This window comes from Ranitomeya variabilis, chromosome 1 (assembly GCF_051348905.1).
Source record: "Ranitomeya variabilis isolate aRanVar5 chromosome 1, aRanVar5.hap1, whole genome shotgun sequence".
In the NCBI taxonomy this organism is placed as follows: Eukaryota; Metazoa; Chordata; class Amphibia; order Anura; family Dendrobatidae; genus Ranitomeya; species Ranitomeya variabilis.
The window spans coordinates 1,043,531,933-1,043,551,649 of NC_135232.1; the positions used below are offsets into that span (position 1 = coordinate 1,043,531,933).

General features: G+C 43.1%; 2 protein-coding genes across 4 annotated transcripts in view; one reads left to right on the top strand and one right to left on the bottom strand.

Moving 5' to 3' along the window:
* Positions 1-19,717, top strand: part of DLC1 (DLC1 Rho GTPase activating protein) — a 705,112-nt gene that overhangs the window by 627,033 nt on the left and 58,362 nt on the right. Inside the window, exon 1 of one of the 3 annotated variants that reach the window (XM_077279714.1) lies at positions 18,221-18,359. The exons of the other annotated variants lie outside the window; for them this stretch is intronic. Coding sequence (XP_077135829.1) covers positions 18,323-18,359 — 37 coding nt within the window. The 5' untranslated portion in view covers positions 18,221-18,322. Of the gene's footprint in view, positions 1-18,220; positions 18,360-19,717 lie in introns of those variants that run through there. 3 annotated transcript variants of the gene reach the window in all.
* Positions 166-18,377, bottom strand: LOC143793085 (uncharacterized). Its single transcript, XM_077279715.1, has 3 exons — positions 18,249-18,377; positions 5,573-5,696; positions 166-935 (listed from the first exon to the last, which is right to left on the bottom strand). Exons 1-3 carry the CDS (start codon positions 18,346-18,348, stop codon positions 854-856), a joined length of 306 nt encoding a protein of 101 aa, XP_077135830.1. The 5' UTR covers positions 18,349-18,377; the 3' UTR covers positions 166-853.

A 19,717-nucleotide genomic window follows, 5' to 3' on the forward strand; every position in this document is an offset into this window, starting at 1 on the left:
GGATCTAGCCATTATTTGACTCACAGAAAGAGGAAAAAAATATGGGTAAAAATATTATGTACTTGACAATAGGGAGCTCATTCACCAAATACCCGACGCGCGTTTCACAAATGTTTCGTATGGAACCATTTTTCTGCTCCTGAGATAGAATTTTTCCTTTGCCTATCAGTTACTAACATGTCCTTTAATGGAACTTCATGCTATTAGATTTTTTAAACCTTGAAAAATGGATGCAAACAAAAATGTTATATTGTAATAGATACATCAGAAGGGCAGGAATCATGGCCATGTCCAGTAAAGTCTCCGTATTGCCTCCCTATTATATGTACGGTAGCAAGAGACAGAAGATAGTTATCAGTATAACTTTAAAGGGGATTTATGTTCCAGGTATGGGACACCTACTGCACTTCCCAATTTACGGATAGAGGTAACATGCAGAATTGTAGCCAGTTTAAGGGTTCTTGTAATAAAATGGGTAGCTTATTTATCAAATACTTGGTTTATTATTGAATAGGCACATAGGATGGCTTGGATAACATCGATGATCATCAGTGAGCCATTTGGTATCCCCCATCCTGAGCCCCACCTTCTTAACGTTACATTAGGGCCTCCTCCATTACCAATTATCTTGCTCCTGCTCTTTGCTGATTCTTGCAACTGTATTAACATGCATGCCCAGCTCCCAGGGTAAGAGGGAAAAGCGAGTACCAGGCATTAGGCACCTAGTCGAAAGATGAGAGGACTCCCAGGAAAGAAACAGTACAAGTTAAGGAGCAGACAGCAGGATAATACTGGAAAAAGTGTGCAGCTCATCCTTTTCTCCTTCTTGTGGAATGGTAACTCCAAGTATGTCTTACCAGCTGCAAATCTCAGGGCTTGCTTGGAGCTGTAGTTTTCTCCACAGATTGCATTTCACAATGAATCTTAAAGGGGACCTGTTAAGTAAAAATAAAATGCTATGAACCAGCAGATATGGGGTTAAGTTGCAGTTTAATAGAGTTCTGAGAACCTTGCTGCCGGGAGGAAATTATATTTATTCCTCCTGGCATGCTCGGGCTTTCAGTCATAGAGTGTGCGGGCACAGCTGCAGTCACCACTCGGTACATAGTAAGTGAGTGTTGGCTGCAACCGCGCCTCGGCACTGACTGACAACCAGCTCTAATGCAGGCAGAGCACAACCTCAGTGTGGCCAAAAACTTCTCTGACGTGTGGTGTTTTAATCAATTGCTAATGGGCACACAAGCTTTGGAAGTAAACTTGTAAACATGAACAGCCATTAAGAATCAATTTAAATGGGGGTCCTCAACTCCTGTCTGCTGCATTTTCTATCTACTTCATAGAGTATATCACTGCAAATATAGCCACTTTTCCATTTAAATGTTTGTAGAATGCATCATTCTGTAATTTACAGGAGACAGGTAATATTGGCACACAGCTGTGAAGTGGACCCTCACAATGAATTTTACTAGCGGGTCCTAAGCACATCAGTCCAACACTGGACACCAAACCATCTGATCTTTGGGTGGGCCCAAGTACCATCATCCACAGCATACATATTGTAAACTAGCGGAAATAGTTACAGGTCAAAATACATGGTGCCTGAGCTTACCGTGTCCATACACTAACTTACCCGAGGTTTGACAAAAACATAAAAGTCAGTTTGGAAAGTTAGAAAAGAAAAAATATTACTACAACAATTTCTAGAGTCTGTTTCTTTCTAGAATGGTATCATACATTGAAAAATAAGAGAAAAAGAAGAAGAAAACTTCCGATGTGTCCTTATTTGTACAGATGACCAATTCAATTTTACTGTAACTTAAATGTTTGGAAAGAATTCGATGACGCTCGATATTCGATCATCTCTACGTATGTGTATGTGTGAACCATTCTAATACTGTAGCTCTTTACTTGTAACTATAGTTGAGTATTCTACCACACATAACAAATGGTTCTCTGCTTTTTATTTGTTACAAAATACATATTTCTCCAAATTCCAAAATGTTTATTTTCAAGATTTCCTACTCCACTGCATTTCATTGTACAATCTTCCATCTATTTTTAGCTAAGATTGAAGCTCAGTAATGCAAAATGTTGTGATTGCTCAAAATCAGCTCTGGCTTAGCCTTGAAGAGTCTGACCTTGGAGGTCATATTGTGACTCCACCGCAGCATACTTCTCTAATTAGTATGAGATATCTAATAAATAATACATTCTAAAAGAACCAATTTATTCATAAGTATGAGAGGAATAAAAAAGATAGGTGGGAAGATAGACAGACGGACGGATTGACATTCTTGAAAAATAATTGCCATAAATGATGTTTGCAGCTACATGTAAATAAGGCATTGTGTTTGTAATGTATAAATTGGCATATCCATTGGTAACTGCTCTTGGTGCACAGAAAAATATGTCTATAGACTAATATGGGGCTGTTACATGTCATTTGCTGGGCAGGTATATGTTGATTTTTCTCATCAAAGTCAAGTGCAGCTTTGCTGTCACAGGTTTACCGTGACAGAGAGAAACTAGAAGACCACAGCGTCTGATTTCTCCTACTTCGGCACTGATTAGAAGCACTTCACCGTCATTTTAAATGGTGCAGATTTCTTTTAGCAGTGCAGGGGTTAATCTGCTCAGATGAGAGCTCCTGGAAGCTTTCCTGCATTAAGGCTCAGCTGTTCACTGTTAGCCACTCCCATCTCCTATATAATCTGGGTCCTGGCTATCTCTCATTGTCAGATCTAGCTTCTGCTGCATGGCTGGAGGTTGTTGGTGGTTGCTGTTGGAGAAGGCGTTTGGATTTATATGTGACTGTTGCTAGGTTTTGATTGTGTAATAATTCCACTTCTTTTCCTACTCTGGTTTAACGCCATCCTCCACTCCCCAGAGCATACCTCTGTTATTTGTGTGTGTATATTTGTATGATTGGCATTTTTCTTTATCCCTCTTCGTATTACCTTGTTAGTCTAGTTAGTGTATTATGCTACATTGCTAGTCCCCTATTCCCTGACTGGGGGAAGAGTACAGACTGAAGGCGGATTCAGGAGCTAAGGCAAACTACGTGGCCCCAACATCTTCACCATAAGAAGTAATCCAGGGAACAGGACAAGCTAGGGCACCCATACTTGTAGGGACAGGGAAGGTGCCCCTCATGCTGGGACACCTGACAACAGAGTCATGTCGTTTGTGGTTTGAAAAATCATAGTGTGTAATTATGAATGTACATAAGTCTTGATTTGCCATAGTTATAAGTCAATATTTTCTGCTTTTTCTATAGTGGCTGATGTAAAATACCAAAAACACGTATTCTTAAGCCCAACCTCCCCTGTTATGATCCAATGGCAAAGGATCTCAGAGATTATAGCAGAGTCTGCAAACATAAATACCAGCTCATAGGGAAGTGGTAACTAGGCTGACCATATACCTGATCCTAGCACAAACAATTAACAGTAGCCGGGGAACGTGCCTACGTTGATCCTAGACGTCTCGCGCCAGCCGGAGAACTAACTAACCCTGTCAGGGAAAATAAGACCTCTCTTGCCTCCAGAGAAAAGACCCCAAAGTTACATACAAGCCCCCAACAAATAATAACGGTGAGGTAAGAAGAAAAGACAAACGTAAGAATGAAGTAGATTTTAGCAAAGAGAGGCCCACTGACTAATAGCAGAAGATAGTAAGATGACTTATATGGTCAGCAAAAAACCCTGCAAAATATCCACGCTGAATATCCAAGAACCCCCAAACCGACTAACGGTGAGGGGGGAGAATATCAGCCCCCTAGAGCTTCCTGCGATAACAGGAATCACATTTTGTACAAGCTGGACAAAAATATGAACAATGCAAATCAACAAAAATAAGAAAGCAGGACTTAGCTTATCTTGCAAAGAACCAGGACCTGAAGACAGGAGCAAACAGAAATGAACTGAATACAACGATGCCAGGCACTGGACTGAGGATCCAGGAAGTTTAAATAGCAACACCCCAGGCCTAACGAAGCAGGTGAGTACCAACCTGGGAAAAGACAATCCAAGTGCCAAACCATTAGTGACCACAAGAGGGAGCCAAGAAGTATAGTTCACAACAGTACCCCCCCTTTAAGGAGGGGTCACCGAACCCTCACCAAGACCACCAGGGCGATCAGGATGAGCAGCGTGGAAGGCACGAACCAAATCGGCCGCATGAACATCCGAGGCGACCACCCAGGAATTATCCTCATAAAGCAATCCGAGCGCCAGAAAAAACGCATCAACATTCGCCAATGCCGGATCTCCTGGCGCCAACGAGAAAGCCCAATCCTGAGGGTCGCCACGCAAGAAGGAGATAACAATTTTAACTTGCTGAGCTGAATCTCCAGACGAACGAGGTTTCAAAGATAGAAACAATTTACAATTATTCCTAAAATTCCCAAATTTAAATCGATCTCCAGAGAACAGCTCAGGAATAGGTATCTTAGGCTCTGACATAGGACTGCTAACAACAAAATCCTGAATGCTCTGCACTCGTGCAGCAAGCTGATCCACACTAGTAATCAAGGTCTGAACATTCATGTCTGCAGCAAAGCTTCCAGCCACTCAGAGAAAAAGGGGAAGGAAGAAAGAGGAGGGAAAAAAAAAAAACCTCAGAACTCCTTTTCTTTTAATCCCACTTCTGCAATGCATTAACTATTCATGGGCCTGGCATACTGTTATGATCCAATGGCAAAGGATCTCAGAGATTATAGCAGAGTCTGCAAACATAAATACCAGCTCATAGGGAAGTGGTAACTAGGCTGACCATATACCTGATCCTAGCACAAACAATTAACAGTAGCCGGGGAACGTGCCTACGTTGATCCTAGACGTCTCGCGCCAGCCGGAGAACTAACTAACCCTGTCAGGGAAAATAAGACCTCTCTTGCCTCCAGAGAAAAGACCCCAAAGTTATATACAAGCCCCCAACAAATAATAACGGTGAGGTAAGAAGAAAAGACAAACGTAAGAATGAACTAGATTTTAGCAAAGAGAGGCCCACTGACTAATAGCAGAAGATAGTAAGATGACTTATATGGTCAGCAAAAAACCCTGCAAAATATCCACGCTGAATATCCAAGAACCCCCAAACCGACTAACGGTGAGGGGGGAGAATATCAGCCCCCTAGAGCTTCCAGCGATAACAGGAATCACATTTTGTACAAGCTGGACAAAAATATGAACAATGCAAATCAACAAAAATAAGAAAGCAGGACTTAGCTTATCTTGCAAAGAACCAGGACCTGAAGACAGGAGCAAACAGAAATGAACTGAATACAACGATGCCAGGCACTGGACTGAGGATCCAGGAAGTTTAAATAGCAACACCCCAGGCCTAACGAAGCAGGTGAGTACCAACCTGGGAAAAGACAATCCAAGTGCCAAACCATTAGTGACCACAAGAGGGAGCCAAGAAGTATAGTTCACAACACTCCCCACTATTCACAATAGATTGCTGTCAGCCAAACTATGAGATAGCCCCTGCCAGACTCTTCTAGAAGCCTAGAACAAGGGAGAACAAACGGATCGGCGCTCCGAAGTCAATCATGCCAAATTCTTCTTACCTGCAGGGAGAGAGTCGGGAGGCCCCATACACATTATTGTGTTGGTCGATGCTGTTCATATTGGTAGTTCCAGCTAACATTGGTCTGATGTGTAGGGGGCTTCTACTTTCCGACTCATACATATCTGCAGAGGAAAAAAAGCCTAGATAATGGAGTGTAGCTAAATTATCTAGCAGGCATTTATGTACCTGGAAAATAAGAAAGGGAGACAGAGATAAAAGTATCCCAAAACGTCGGACATCTTTCACTTATGTGAGATATGTTTGTGTGGATTTCCTCTGAGTACTGAGGTTTCCTCCCACATTGAAAATACATCGTGATGGGCAATTTATATGTGAGCCCCAGTCAGGACAGCGATAACAATGTCTGTAAAACTCTACAAAATATGATGCTGTTATATAGGCAAAGCATAATAATAGGACCCATACATTGAATCAAGTACAAAATCGTCCAACTCTAAAAATAAAATATATCAGTACAAAGGTGCAAAACAGTTTCATATGGGGCATATACTGTACATTCATGGGCATGAAACCTTAAAGGGAATCTCTCAGCAGGATTTTGATATTTAATCAGAGAGTTGTATAACGTAGGGGCAGAGACCCTGATTCCAGTGATGTGTAATTTCCTCTGCAGCCTGTTTCAATACCGTCAGCATATTATCACTGCAGGACTAGGTGTCTTGTGCCAGGAAGTCCAGCTAATCTGTGTAACCGCACCCTCATCAGTGATTTGCATTGCTGACAATGTACAGTGTACACAGGGAGCTGCTAATCAGTGCTGTGGTGGAGTTATGCACAGCTCATCATTTTCATTAGTTGATTTTCAGATAATTTAAACTATTTCTAGTTATTTCAGTTACCATTGTGTTTTTTTTTTTACTTTAATAGAGGGACACCAATAATGTTATCAATGTGTGAACTGTCGCAAAACCAAGCTAGGGCTAAATCCGTGCTCTACAGGCTCTGATTAGGTGCACCTGGCAGGCTCTGCATATAACCAGGCTAGGTGTTCACCTTAATCAGTCATCTGGGGGGAAGCTGACCAGAGTGGATTTGTGTTGAAGCTGAAGAGAGACACAAGGCAGAATCTCTCTCTGAGAAGAGCTTGCACAGCTGTGTGAACCAAACTACAAGTATCACTGGTTGGTATGGATGATAGCTGTTTTGTTTGACCAGATTGGGACTAGCTCAGCCATGCCTGAGTAGCCAGGGTCAGTGTTTAGTTAGCACCTGCACAAGACTAGGGATTAATGTTTATGGTTTTGCTTGGTATGGTGCAATTAGTGAAAACTAAACTATACTCTCAGCTAAACTATAAAGTCTGTTTTAATAATTGCAACAGACATTACATGGGAATTTGGCAGCACTATATCTTTTAAAGGGATTCTGTCAGCAGGATTTTGCTATGTAATCTGAAGGCATGGTGTAGGGGTAGAGACACTGATTTCAGTGATGTGTCACTTATAGTATTAGGCTGTGTGTTTTTGTTTCAATACAAGGAGTGTTTTATCCCCAGGAGATGATCACTGCTTGGACTGATGCACCCATGAGCCCTGGTCCAACCACACCACCTCCTCTGAGTAGCAGTTTGCTGTCAATATACAATATTGGTGTAGACGGGATTTAGTTTTCTGAGCTCTGCTACAGACTACATCTAAAAACTCAGACTGGGTCACAACTGATGCACCAGTAAGTGATATATCGCTGGAATCAGGGTCTCTTTCCCTACATTACGCTTGCTCTCAAAACCTGCTGACAGATGTTTTTAATAAACTAATTTACACCATCAAAGTAGAGCGCTGCGCTTTACAAAGTTTTGCTATATAGCACTACACCATATGGCCCAATTTGCAAGTAGCCGAGAGTCATCACAGCGCCTTACACATCGCAGGGCTAACTGATAAAATGCTGATTTAGGAGTTTGGGTGCGACCTATTCACCCTTCTTAAGATATTTGGTGAAAAGCATATGACCAGAGTACGTAGCGTCTGTTCTTAATAGGCTGTAACAAAGAGATGACCAGTGGCTATATAGTCAGGGTCACATGTGCGCCATCCCATAATAAATCTTCCTTAGAACTCCAGTATACAGAAGTGTTATGGTCTAGTCATGTGCAGAGGACGGCAATTAAGGGGACAATGAGGGTCTTTCTGGATTTGCCGCGGAATTTCCTCACTTTATTGATTGACTTAATCTAATTGGTAATGGCAACATGTTAGCTCATATATTTCCATATATATAATCCTCGATGTCTGGTGTTCGCGTGCAGGATTTGGTCATGAATAATACAATGAAAGTATATAGAATTGTATTTATTATTAATTATTATTATTAATTGTCTAGATGTTCAGCGGAGAAGAAGAAAACACCTTTTCTGCTGGTGACAAACGGAAACATGGCTTTTGTCTGCAGACACTTTGCTGTTCATTACAGTAATGTTATTTCCTTTGTAAGTTAAGGGGAATATTATTAAGTATTTACTGACAAGATGCTGAAACTTTGCAAAATAGAAATGTAATGCATGGTAGAGAGCAATGGGGCTGACTAGGGATGGAGTGGCTGGCACTAAGGACAGCGGTGCGCACTGGGGGCACTATGGCTGATCCTATAGGCACTTTCAATAAGGTTGGGAGGTTGTGACACTGGGGGTTCTGGTACTGATTGGGTGCCATATGGCTGACTGTGGGGGTCCTGTGGCTACTGCTAAGGGCACTGTGACTACTGTAGGGGCACTGTGACTGACACTGGGGGTGCTGGTATTGATTAGACACCATATGGCCAACTGTGGGGGTCCTGTGGCTACTTCTAGGGGCACTGTGACTAGTGTTGGGGCACTGTGACTGATACTGGGGGTACTGGTATTGATTAGACACCATATGGCTGACTGTGGGGGTCCTGTGGCTACTGCTAGGGGCGCTGTGACTAGTGTTGGGGCACTGTGACTGATACTGGGGGTACTGGTCCTGATTAGGCACCATATGGCTGACTGTGGGGGCCCTGTGGCTACTGCTAGGGGCACTGTGATTAGTGTTGGGGCACTGTGACTGATACTGGGGGTACTGGTCCTGATTAGGCACCATATGGCTGACTGTGGGGGCCCTGTGGCTACTGCTAGGGGCACTGTGATTAGTGTTGGGGCACTGTGACTGATACTGGGGGTACTGGTCCTGATTAGGCACCATATGGCTGACTGTGGGGGCCCTGTGGCTACTGCTAGGGGCACTGTGATTAGTGTTGGGGCACTGTGACTGACACTGGGGGTGCTGGTCCTGATTAGGCACCATATGGCTGACTGTGGGGGCCCTGTGGCTACTGCTAGGGGCACTGTGATTAGTGTTGGGGCACTGTGACTGATACTGGGGGTACTGGTCCTGATTAGGCACCATATGGCTGACTGTGGGGGCCCTGTGGCTACTGCTAGGGGCACTGTGATTAGTGTTGGGGCACTGTGACTGATACTGGGGGTACTGGTCCTGATTAGGCACCATATGGCTGACTGTGGGGGCCCTGTGGCTACTGCTAGGGGCACTGTGATTAGTGTTGGGGCACTGTGACTGATACTGGGGGTACTGGTCCTGATTAGGCACCATATGGCTGACTGTGGGGGCCCTGTGGCTACTGCTAGGGGCACTGTGATTAGTGTTGGGGCACTGTGACTGACACTGGGGGTACTGGTCCTGATTAGGCACCATATGGCTGACTGTGGGGGTCCTGTGGCTACTGCTAGGGGCACTGTGGTTATTGTTGAGACATTGTGACTGACACTGTGGTATTGTTGATGAATCAGGGCCATGTGGCTGTTGCTTTAGGCCCTAAGTCTTAAATGTCTGTAGCCAGCTCTGGAGGCTGCACTCCACATGTACATGTGTCAGTTACATGATAATTACACAATTTCTGCTTGCATCCATATAAAAACATAGTTTGAATTGGGCTATTGCTTCTTAAAGGGAACCTGGACATGATTCATACCAGGGAAAACTGATCCTTTAAGACTGAACTGCTTCCATTACTTTTTATTCCTACAACACAATTGTTGGCGGCACGCTCTCACAGATTTATCGCATCAGCGATAACTGCAGTGTGCAGCAGCATTGAGATGATCAGTATCTACCAGATTTGTTCTGTTTGTTCAGGTAAAGGTGGTAAGTGGTCCCTAAACGCACATGAAACAGAACATAGTTCTGGAGGACATGGCTCAGCGCTATCCCTCGTCTCCAAATATTTTGTCAGTTTTACTAATGAAAACTATTTTCAGTTTGAATCCATATTTAAAGGGGTTTTTTCCGGCCTGATTTGAAAAGTCTGCAGTTACTCTTTATGACTGCAGACTGCCGAACTGTGACAGCGTGAGAAGCGCACCCTGTCATTATTCTGCCGTTTTGCCCCGTGCAGGTGGGTGGTCACATGACCACATTTATGGAACTAGCAAACTAGACTCAATTTTCTTCCTTTAAGGGAAACTAGGTGGCTCTAGGCGGTATGTGACCGCGAGTATGCATATCACTTACATGCTTTCACGTGACAGCCCACCTACACGGGAATTGTCTGTCATGATTTGGCAGACTACCGTCATATAGAGCGACTGCAGACTTCTCATTTTAGCTGGTATTAACCATTTTAAGAACATATCAGAAAATTACTGAAATGGCAATTGTTAAACACAATGTCGATGAAGGAATTGATGCAGAAGGAATACTAGTCATAACCTTCAGAGCAAACCGAGGATGTCTGATTCATCCAGACCGGCATTGTTCACGCTGGTCTTGATGAGGGGCGTGCTGGAGTCAGATGCTCCCGCTCCATGAAGAGGTGCATGGAGGTGCAGGAGCATCTGACTAGGGGCGTGAATCTCCAAGCGCACCATGCCAGAAATCTTACTCCAGTCAGGTCCTGGAGTAAGAAATCTGCAGTAGAAAACGCCGCAATCTGTCATGAATAAGACGAGCTGTGGTGTCTCTCCCCACCTCCAGCCATTTTGGCGGAGCTGTAGAAACCAGTGTGAAAACAACAAAAGTCGCAATATTTTAGCACAACTCGGAGCTACGCCTACATTTTGCAACTTTTCAAAGGTTTTACTTCCGAAAGCTTTGATGAATCGCTCATGTAGAGTTTTCATTCTAGGCCGGGGTCCCACTTGCAACTGCAATGCGAGAAACTCGCGCCTCAATACCCGGCATTGCCACGGCGGTTCGGACCGAAGCATTCAGCTGTATAGAGATACATCAGCCGCACACTCCGGTCCCAAGTGCTGCCGGGTATTGAGGCGAGTTTCTCGCACTGCAGTTGCAAGTGGGATCCCGGCCTTAAACTTACTATTCCTTACTTTTTGGGGGAAGGTTTAGAAATTATATAATAAATCTCTGGCACTCAATCATTACCAATCAACACGTATGGAGGCGCCATACGAGGACTGTGATAGTCCATTGTTTTCACGGATCGCACTCGTCCCCATGTTATTCTATGGGGCCATTTATTATTTATTATGCTTACTTATATAGCGCCATTACTTCCACAGCGCTTTACTGATATCGTCATTAGGGCTCATTACCATTTGCGAGAAAAAAACGGTCCGATTTATGGACCGAAAAAACAGAGGCAAATCATGCGAGTGTTATACGATTTTTTATCATATAACATCCGTATGCAATCCGTGTGCAATGTGATTTTCACATGAGCTTTTACATACAGAAGTTCTCTGACAGTCACACATTGTTTTACAACGAAATATTCTTCAAAACACACATATATATATTTATATATATATATATGTCAGTGAGACACATATATACATATATTTATATTTAATACAGAGATAGATAGCAGAAAAGCCGGTAATTCAATTGTCGGCTTTTGCTATCTCCTTCCCAAACCTGACAGGATACGAGACATGGTTACATACAGTAAACCATTTCATATCCCTTATTTTATTACATATTCCTCACTACTAATGTTAGAAGAGTCTGTGTGCAAAATTTGGGGGCTCTAGCTGTTAAAATAAGGGGTTAAATCACGGAAAAAATTGGCGTGGGCTCCCGCGCAATTTTCTCCGCCAGAGTGGGAAAGCCAGTGACTGAGAGCAGATATTAATAGCCTAGAGAGTGACCATGGTTATTGGCCCCCCTGGCTAAAAACATCTGCCCCCAGCCACCCCAGAAAAGGCACATCTGGAAGATGCGCCTATTCTGGCACTTAGACTATCTCTTCCCACTCCCCTGTAGTTGTGGGATATGGGGTAATGAAGGGTTAATGTCACCTTGCTATTGTAAGGTGACATTAAGCCAGGTTAATAATGGAGAGGTGTCAATAAGACACCTATCCATTATTAATCCTATAGTAATAAAGGGTTAATAATATACACACACACACACACACACACACACACACACTAGGAAAAAAGTATTTTAATGAAATAAAGACACATGGTGTTGTAATAGTTTATTATACGCTCAATCCAATTGAAGACCCTTGTCACCTGAAACAAAGTTAAAATAAAAAAACAACAATATCCCATACCTCTCCGGCGTTACAGTCTTGTCCCAAGATGTAAATCCATCTGATGGGGTTATATAATTTTCCAGCCAGAAGCTCTGCTAATGCAGCTGCCCCTGCCTGTAAAAACTGGAGAATGAATGGAAAGCAGGGGGACGTAGCATCGTAGACTTGTGGTGCTGCGCCCCCTGCTGGCATAACCTCATATAAACTGTAGCGTGGGTTTTTCTGAATATTTTCTCACGCTCCAGTTCATAAGAGTTTATACCAGCAGGGGGCGCAGCACCGCAAGTCTTGGTAGCTACGTTCCCCTGCAGTACATTAATTCCCCAGTTTTTTACAGCCAATGGCGGCTGCATTAGCAGGCTTCTGGCTGTAAAATTATTTAACCCCTTCAGAAGGATTTACAGCGTGGGACATGCTGGGTTCACATTTCGTTTTGGCAGTCCTTTAGATGGACTACGTTACACCGCGGCATAACGCGGTGTAACGTAGTCCGTTAACGCTGCCATTAAGTTCTATGTCGGACGTATCGCTAGCACACGCCCACAATGGGCGTGCGGTAGCCATGTGCCGTCATTGAGTGATGGACCCTGGGACACGGGCTGCAGCGTTTCCGGGTCCGTCACTGACACATCGGCACTTGCGTTAACAGCAGCCCGTTACCGTATGTGTTGAACGGGCTGCTGATAACGCAGTGTGAACCTAGCCTAAGGCCGGAGAGGTATGGGATATTGTTTCTTTTTTTTATTTTAACTTTTTTCAGGTGACAAGGGTCATCAATTGGATTGAGCGTTTAATAAACTATTACAACACCATGTGAGTCATTAAAATACTTTTTTCCTAACGTGTGTGTGCTTTATTAACCATTTACTACTATTGGATTAATAATGGATAGGTGTCTTATTGCCACCTCTCCATTATTAACCTGGCTTAATGTCACCTTACAATAGCAAGGTGACATTAACCCTTTATTACCCCATATCCCACCGCTACTCGGGAGTGGGAAGAGAGTGGCCAAGTGCCAGAATAGGCGCATCTTCCAGATGTGCCTTTTCTGGGGTGGCTGGGGGCAGATGTTTGTAGCCAGGGGGGCCAATAACCATGGACCCTCTCTAGGCTATTAATATCTGCCCTCAGTCACTGGCTTTACCACTCTGGCGGAGAAAATTGCGCGGGAGCCCACGCCATTTTTTTCCGTGAATTAACCCTTTATTTTAACACCTAGAGCCCCCAAATTTTACACACATACACTTCTTACATTAGTAATCAGGAATATGTAAAAAAAGAAGGGATATGAGATGGTTTACTGTATGTAAACCATGTGTCATATCCTGTCGGGTTTGATAAGGAGATAGCAAAAGCCGCCAATTGAATTACCAGCTTTTCTGGTATCTAGCTCTGTATTAAATATATATATATATATATATATATATATATATATATATATATATATATATATATATATATGTGTGTGTGTCTCACTGACATATATATATATATATATATATCTAATATATAAAGCTGAATGTGTGTATGTATGTGTGTATGTATGTCCGGGATTGGCATCTGAACCGTCGCAGCTACAGCCACAAAATTTTGCACAGTCACACGTCTGGACCCCGAGAGCGTCATAGGCTATGTTGTGAGGTGAAATTTTAACCCCGCACTTTCCAATTCACCAAACAATTTTGCCCCTATCTACATAATGGGGAAAAAGTGAAAGGAAAAGTGTTGGAGGCAAATTAACAGCTGCCAGATGTGAACAAGGGGGACTTAAAGAATGAGAGCGATGGCGCCAAAGAGTATATACTGTACAGTTGCTAAGGTGGGGCCCCAACATGGGATAATCACCACACCACCACGGGGATATGAACACACACACAAAATGCGCCACACACTACCACGTGCTCGAACACATATACCACCCTCAGCGCACATTTCACCACACATACACCAACCTCGCCACATAAAAGTTGAAACACAAAAGTCGCCGCTCAAAACTCGCCACGCGCAAAACTCTCCACATGCAAAACTCGCCACACGTGCAAAACTCACCTCATGGAAAACTCGCCACACGCAAAACTTGCACACGCGGAAAAATTGCCACATGCACAAAAGTTGCAACACATGCAAAAGTTGCCTCACACAAAACTTGCACATACTCAAAAGGCACCACACATAAAACTCACCACGCGCAAAACTCGCCATGCGCAAAACTTGCTGCACTCAACTTGCTACACTAACCTGTCACATGCAACTCGACACACAAAAAGTTGCTACATGCATGTCACCACACAAAACTCATCTCACAAAAGTCGCTACATGCATGTCGCCACATGCAACTCAACACACACAACTTGACACACGAAACTCGCCCTAAAACACACACAAGTCTGGTATTATCCTTCAAAAATAAAAATCTGATTAATAAGCTGACAAACTACAAGAGCAACAAATGTACCATATAGGAATCCGGCAGCTGTCAGTCACATGACCAGTCTATTATGTGTATGTGTGAGCTAATATATACTGCCAGGGGGTGGGCTTACTGTTGGCTGGGGATTTATCAGGCTGCCATTTTAGCTTACAAATACTGAGGTAAAAATACTGACCAAATAACGTGTGAACGAGGTCTAATACAGGAGGAGATGACATACAGATATATACGATATACAGGAGGAGATGACACACAGGTATATACTATTTACAGGGGAGATGACACACAGGTATATACTATATGCAGGAGGAGATGACACACAGATATATACTATATACAGGAGAGATGACACACAGGTATATACTATATAGAGGAGGAGATGACATACAGGTACATACTACATACAGCAGGAGATGACATACAGGTATATACTATATACAGAAGGAGATGACACACAGGTATATACTATATACAGGAGCAGATTACCTACAGGTATATAGTATATACAGGAGGAGATGACATACAGGTATATGCTATGTATAGGAGGAGATGACATACAGGTATATACTATATACAGGAGGAGATGACACACAGATATATACTATATATAGGTGAGATGACACACAGGTTTATACTATATACAGGAGGAGATTACATACAGGTATATACTATATATAGGAGGAGATGACATACAGGTATATACTATATACAGGGGAGATGACACACAGCAGGTATATACTATATACAGCGGAGATGACATACAGGTATATACTATATACAGGAGATGACATACAGGTGTATACTATATATAAGGGAGATGACAAACATGTATATACTGAGGTGAAAATGAGAGGTGTGAGGTGAAAATGAAAAGGTGTGAGTGCAAAATGAGAGGAGTGAGGGAAAATAGTGGAGTGATCGGAAAATGACAGATGTGAGGTCGAAATGACAAGTGTTAGGGGGGAATGAGAGGAGTGAGGGAGAAAATGAGAGATGTGAGGGGGAAAATGAAAGATGTGATGGGGAAAATGAGAGGCGTGATGGGAAAATAAGAGAAGTGAGGTGCTATAACTAACCACAGATATTTACTATGCCCAGGCAACGCCGGGCTCTTCAGCTAGCTTAGATTTACAATCTCCATGCTTTTCTCATGGTCAACTTTATGTGGCCTGTTCAAGAGTTGGAACAGCCAAAAATCTGTTTGTCTTTGCACCTGAAGGAAAAACTAAGAATGTCGTTTATCAAAAGGCTCTCGAATAAGTAGTAGAAGATTACTTCACATTACTTGGCCAATTTAGTTAAATCTGTGTGGAATATCTCTGGTGTTGAAATATATGTTGTAAAATGCTTCTATTAGCTTAGTTTTTGCCTTTTAATAATTACATTTCTATCTATCTGTTTTGTGTTTTTTTTGTGCAGAATAAATTTTTGTTAACACATTCTATTTTGCTAACAGAGTTATTACCCCGGGCGAAGCCGGGTAGTACAGCTAGTATATATATATGTCTACCTACTGTATACTATGTGTAGACATTTATTTTATCTATTCTATTCTAACCTGTCAGTGTGATTTTACTGTACACCGTGCTGAATTACCGGCTTTTCAAAGGACACCGGTGCGTAAAAATCGGACAGAACTCGCATGGTCCGAGTGCTGTGCGATTTTTTTTCTCGCAACCATTGACTTACATTGGTGAGTCTCGTCCGAGAATCGCAGCAATACGCAGCATGCTGTGATTTTTTTCTCAGTTCGATTTCAGCTGAGAAAAAAATTGCAGATAAGATGTCACCCATTGAATAACATTGGTCCGAGTGCAATCCGATTTTTTATCGGATTGCACTCGTCCATTTTTCTCGCAAGTGGAAATGAGCCCTTAGTGTCCCCATTGGGACTCACAATCTAAGTTCCCTATCAGTGTATTTATGGAGTCATGCAAATGTCTGATTTTTTTTTCTGGGTCCAAGGAAAAAATCACAACATGCACAAGTTGCATCCGATTATTGGATCACAGTCGGCCATTCATTTCTTTGAGTTTGTGTAAAATATCGGACTGCACTCAGATGACATCTGAGTGCAGTTCTGTTTTCATGGACTGACGTAATGGAGAAGATGGAGACTTTTTTTATTTTATTTTCCACATCTGAGAAAATCGGATCACGATCTGCTCAACAATCTATGATCAAACGCTGATCAGTCTGGTCAGAATGTGATTGGCATAATTGTCTTGATTTTGCCAGATGAGTGAAAACCAGCAGTGGGTGATAAATACAGAAGTGGTGAAGTGTGTCTATTAGGGCTTGTTTCCACTTGCGAGAAACATGTCCGTATCTTGCATGTGGAAACCAAGCTGTGGCGCCGGCACTTTGGAGCGGAGCATGCAGCTCCATGTGTTCCTATGCGGCCGCACGCTCCGCTCCAAAGTGCCGGCGCCACAGCTTGGTTTCCACATGCGAGATACGGACGTGTTTCTCGTTATTAGAAACAAGCCCTTATACTTTTCCTCTGATTTCGGCTTACAGATACTGAGATAAATTACTGACCAAATACTGAAACGTGGCCTAATCACAGACTAGACTAGCGCATGGAAGTAGCCGGCCGCTCCTGCACCCATCCACTATACAGACACATTGAACTGCGGACGTGACTGGTCTGATACCTTCAGCAGACCCAGAGAACACAATCTAAACAGTGACACTGATGGTAAAAATGGAACATAGACCAAAAAATCGAATGAAAATGACATAAAACAGATAACACTAAGGGCTCATTCACATGTCAGTCTTCGTGTACAGATGCTATCTGATTTTTTGCTCATAGCTATGACAGTCTATGCAGCCGCTCACAAGTCCGTGATCCTTTGTGGGCCGGGTGGTCCATGCAAAATCGTCAAGACATATCTGATATTGATCCAAGTGCTCGAACAAACTTGGCAATAAAATTCTTCAGCTCCGAGCAAAAATCGGACATCACTGGACTGATATATAGGAGAAGAGGAAAAACTTTTTTTGTTTGTTTTTTTTTCATTAGTTTTTGAAAGAAACTGCTGAAACTCTTACTAAACGCTGATGAAAATCTGATGAAACGTGTTCTGTTTTCCTCACGTCTGAATGAGGCCTAATGAGATAATCAATGACTTGTAAATGAGGCCTAGATCCACAATATAGTCCTGTCCCTGAGGTGGGATTGTCATGTGCTAGCCATGGTGAAAGCTGTGGTGTCATAGCTAGAACACAAGAGTTACATAAGTGACAAATCATCAGAATGATCAGTCAGAATGACCAGTGTATGTGTCATGTGTGCGGAATATGTTGGTGCTATATAAAAATAAAGATTATTATTATTATATATGTATATATTATAGGAGTAATCCCAGGTCTGCACATTTTCCGTGCACATTTCAGGAGGAGACAACCTGCGGCTTTCCTGTGAGTATGAATGGAGCAGACTGTGGCCTGTAGGTGGCGCTCGCTGTATGGCAGCACATAGGAGGCGTCATTGATTCCCAGCGCAGGGTGGGATGGATGGATGGATGGATGGTGGCCCGCCCAGAGCTGCTGTGTGTGAGAGGCTGGGTCTGGGCTGCCAGCAGCAGTAGTGAGCAGTCTCTGGGTGACTGTAGGATCGTCCACTCTGCAGCCCTCCACCTCACCATGGCTTCTCTGGCTCTGGGGGGCTCCCTCTGGATTACACCTCTGCTCTGACCTGTGGATACTTGGGGGCACTAGTCTTCTTGTCCGGACTGACCTGCGATGCCTGTGCCATCCTTCTCCGGGGAGGTCTGTACCGGAGCCCTGTAGGTGCCAGCACTGGAGCCACTGATGTGTAACGAGAAGCTGGACATCATGATCCTCACACGTAAGAGCCGGCGCTGATCATTGCACCGTGGGCACCGTGCGTGCAGCCGGGCTGGGGGAGCCGGGACGAGACCCTCCGCCGCCGCCGCCGCCGCCGTGTAATTACCGTCTGTGAGCTCTGCCGCCGGGGGGGACGGGGACTGTGGCTCCAGCCCTGGGGGGCTGCACCTAGGGCATCACTACTGATCGCGGGAGCCCTGGGGGGCTGCACCTAGTGCTCCTGGGGGGGCTGCTGATGGCGGGAGCCCGAGTCTTCCACTAGGGACATGGACAATAATCAATGGAAATGGAAGAAAATATTTACACAATTAGAAGTAAAGGAAAAAGCAAGTGAGGAACAGAGACATCCCAACTATCTAAGGGGAGAAAAGTAATGTGCTGCCTGGGGAATACACAGAACACTGCCAGATAGCTTATTTAGTGCAGTAAGCAGCACACTTGTGGCACTTTGGAATATATATATATATATTAGTATTATTCTTAATAATCATTATTAATCTAGAAAAAAAACAGCAGCCTAAATGGGGGCAGTGAAACTAGCGATGATCCCAATCAACCATATACAAATCCTAAAAAGGAGGCAGCACATCCAAAATGGTGATATAGTGAGATCTACCAAACTAATGAGATGATGGATTGCTAAGTGTATGTATATATATATATACACATATATGTATCCTGCTTGAAAAAGTTTTGTTGCCACACCGTTCAGGCAATAAAGTCCACTTTTTTCTATTATTTTGTGCTGCTTTTCTTTTTTTGAATATATATATATATACCGGTGTATATATATATTATTTTATTTTTTTAGAAAAAGCTTTCTGCTCGAGAAAGGCTTTGGAAGCCGAAATGTCGCCACGCCATGTGGACCCAATGAAGTCCACCATATTTTGAAAACATTTTTGGAGTGCTGCTTTCCATTTTTCGTTCTATATATATTTGGGTTCTTTATCTATATATACGTATATATTTGTTATATGCGTGTGTTCAATTCCACCAGACAAGTGTTGATCGTTTGGACCCATTGCTATTCATAGTGGAAACCCCTGAATGTTTTAGGTCCTCCTTAGACAACTGTCATTCACTGCTCATTAGATTACTATTGGTTAAGGTCAATGATCAGTAAATATATTCTCTTCTTTTTTATTCAAAATCTAAAAGATTTGATTAAATTGTTCTTTTTAAAACTGGACTAAGATCCTTTAAACATAGAAGGGTTGATCTTCTGATTGTTAGGCGTATGCCCAGAGTAACTTTTCCAACAGTCTGTTGCCTAAAAAAATCCCAAATGTGGTTTCAGCCTTAGGTAAATGGATTGGGTGTACAGCTATAGAGCGATAGGCATGGCATAATTTGGGG

Bases quoted from the DNA above. Each gene is read 5' to 3' on its own strand.
- LOC143793085 (XM_077279715.1), bottom strand. From the start codon at position 18,348: ATGATGTCCAGCTTCTCGTTACACATCAGTGGCTCCAGTGCTGGCACC. The intron at 5,697-18,248 runs GTCAGTCCGGAC...TTTCCTCTGCAG, and splicing joins GGATGGCACAGGCATCGCAG to ATATGTATGAGTCGGAAAGT. The intron at 936-5,572 runs GTAAGAAGAATT...TTTACTTAACAG, and splicing joins TCCCGACTCTCTCCCTGCAG to GTCCCCTTTAAGATTCATTG.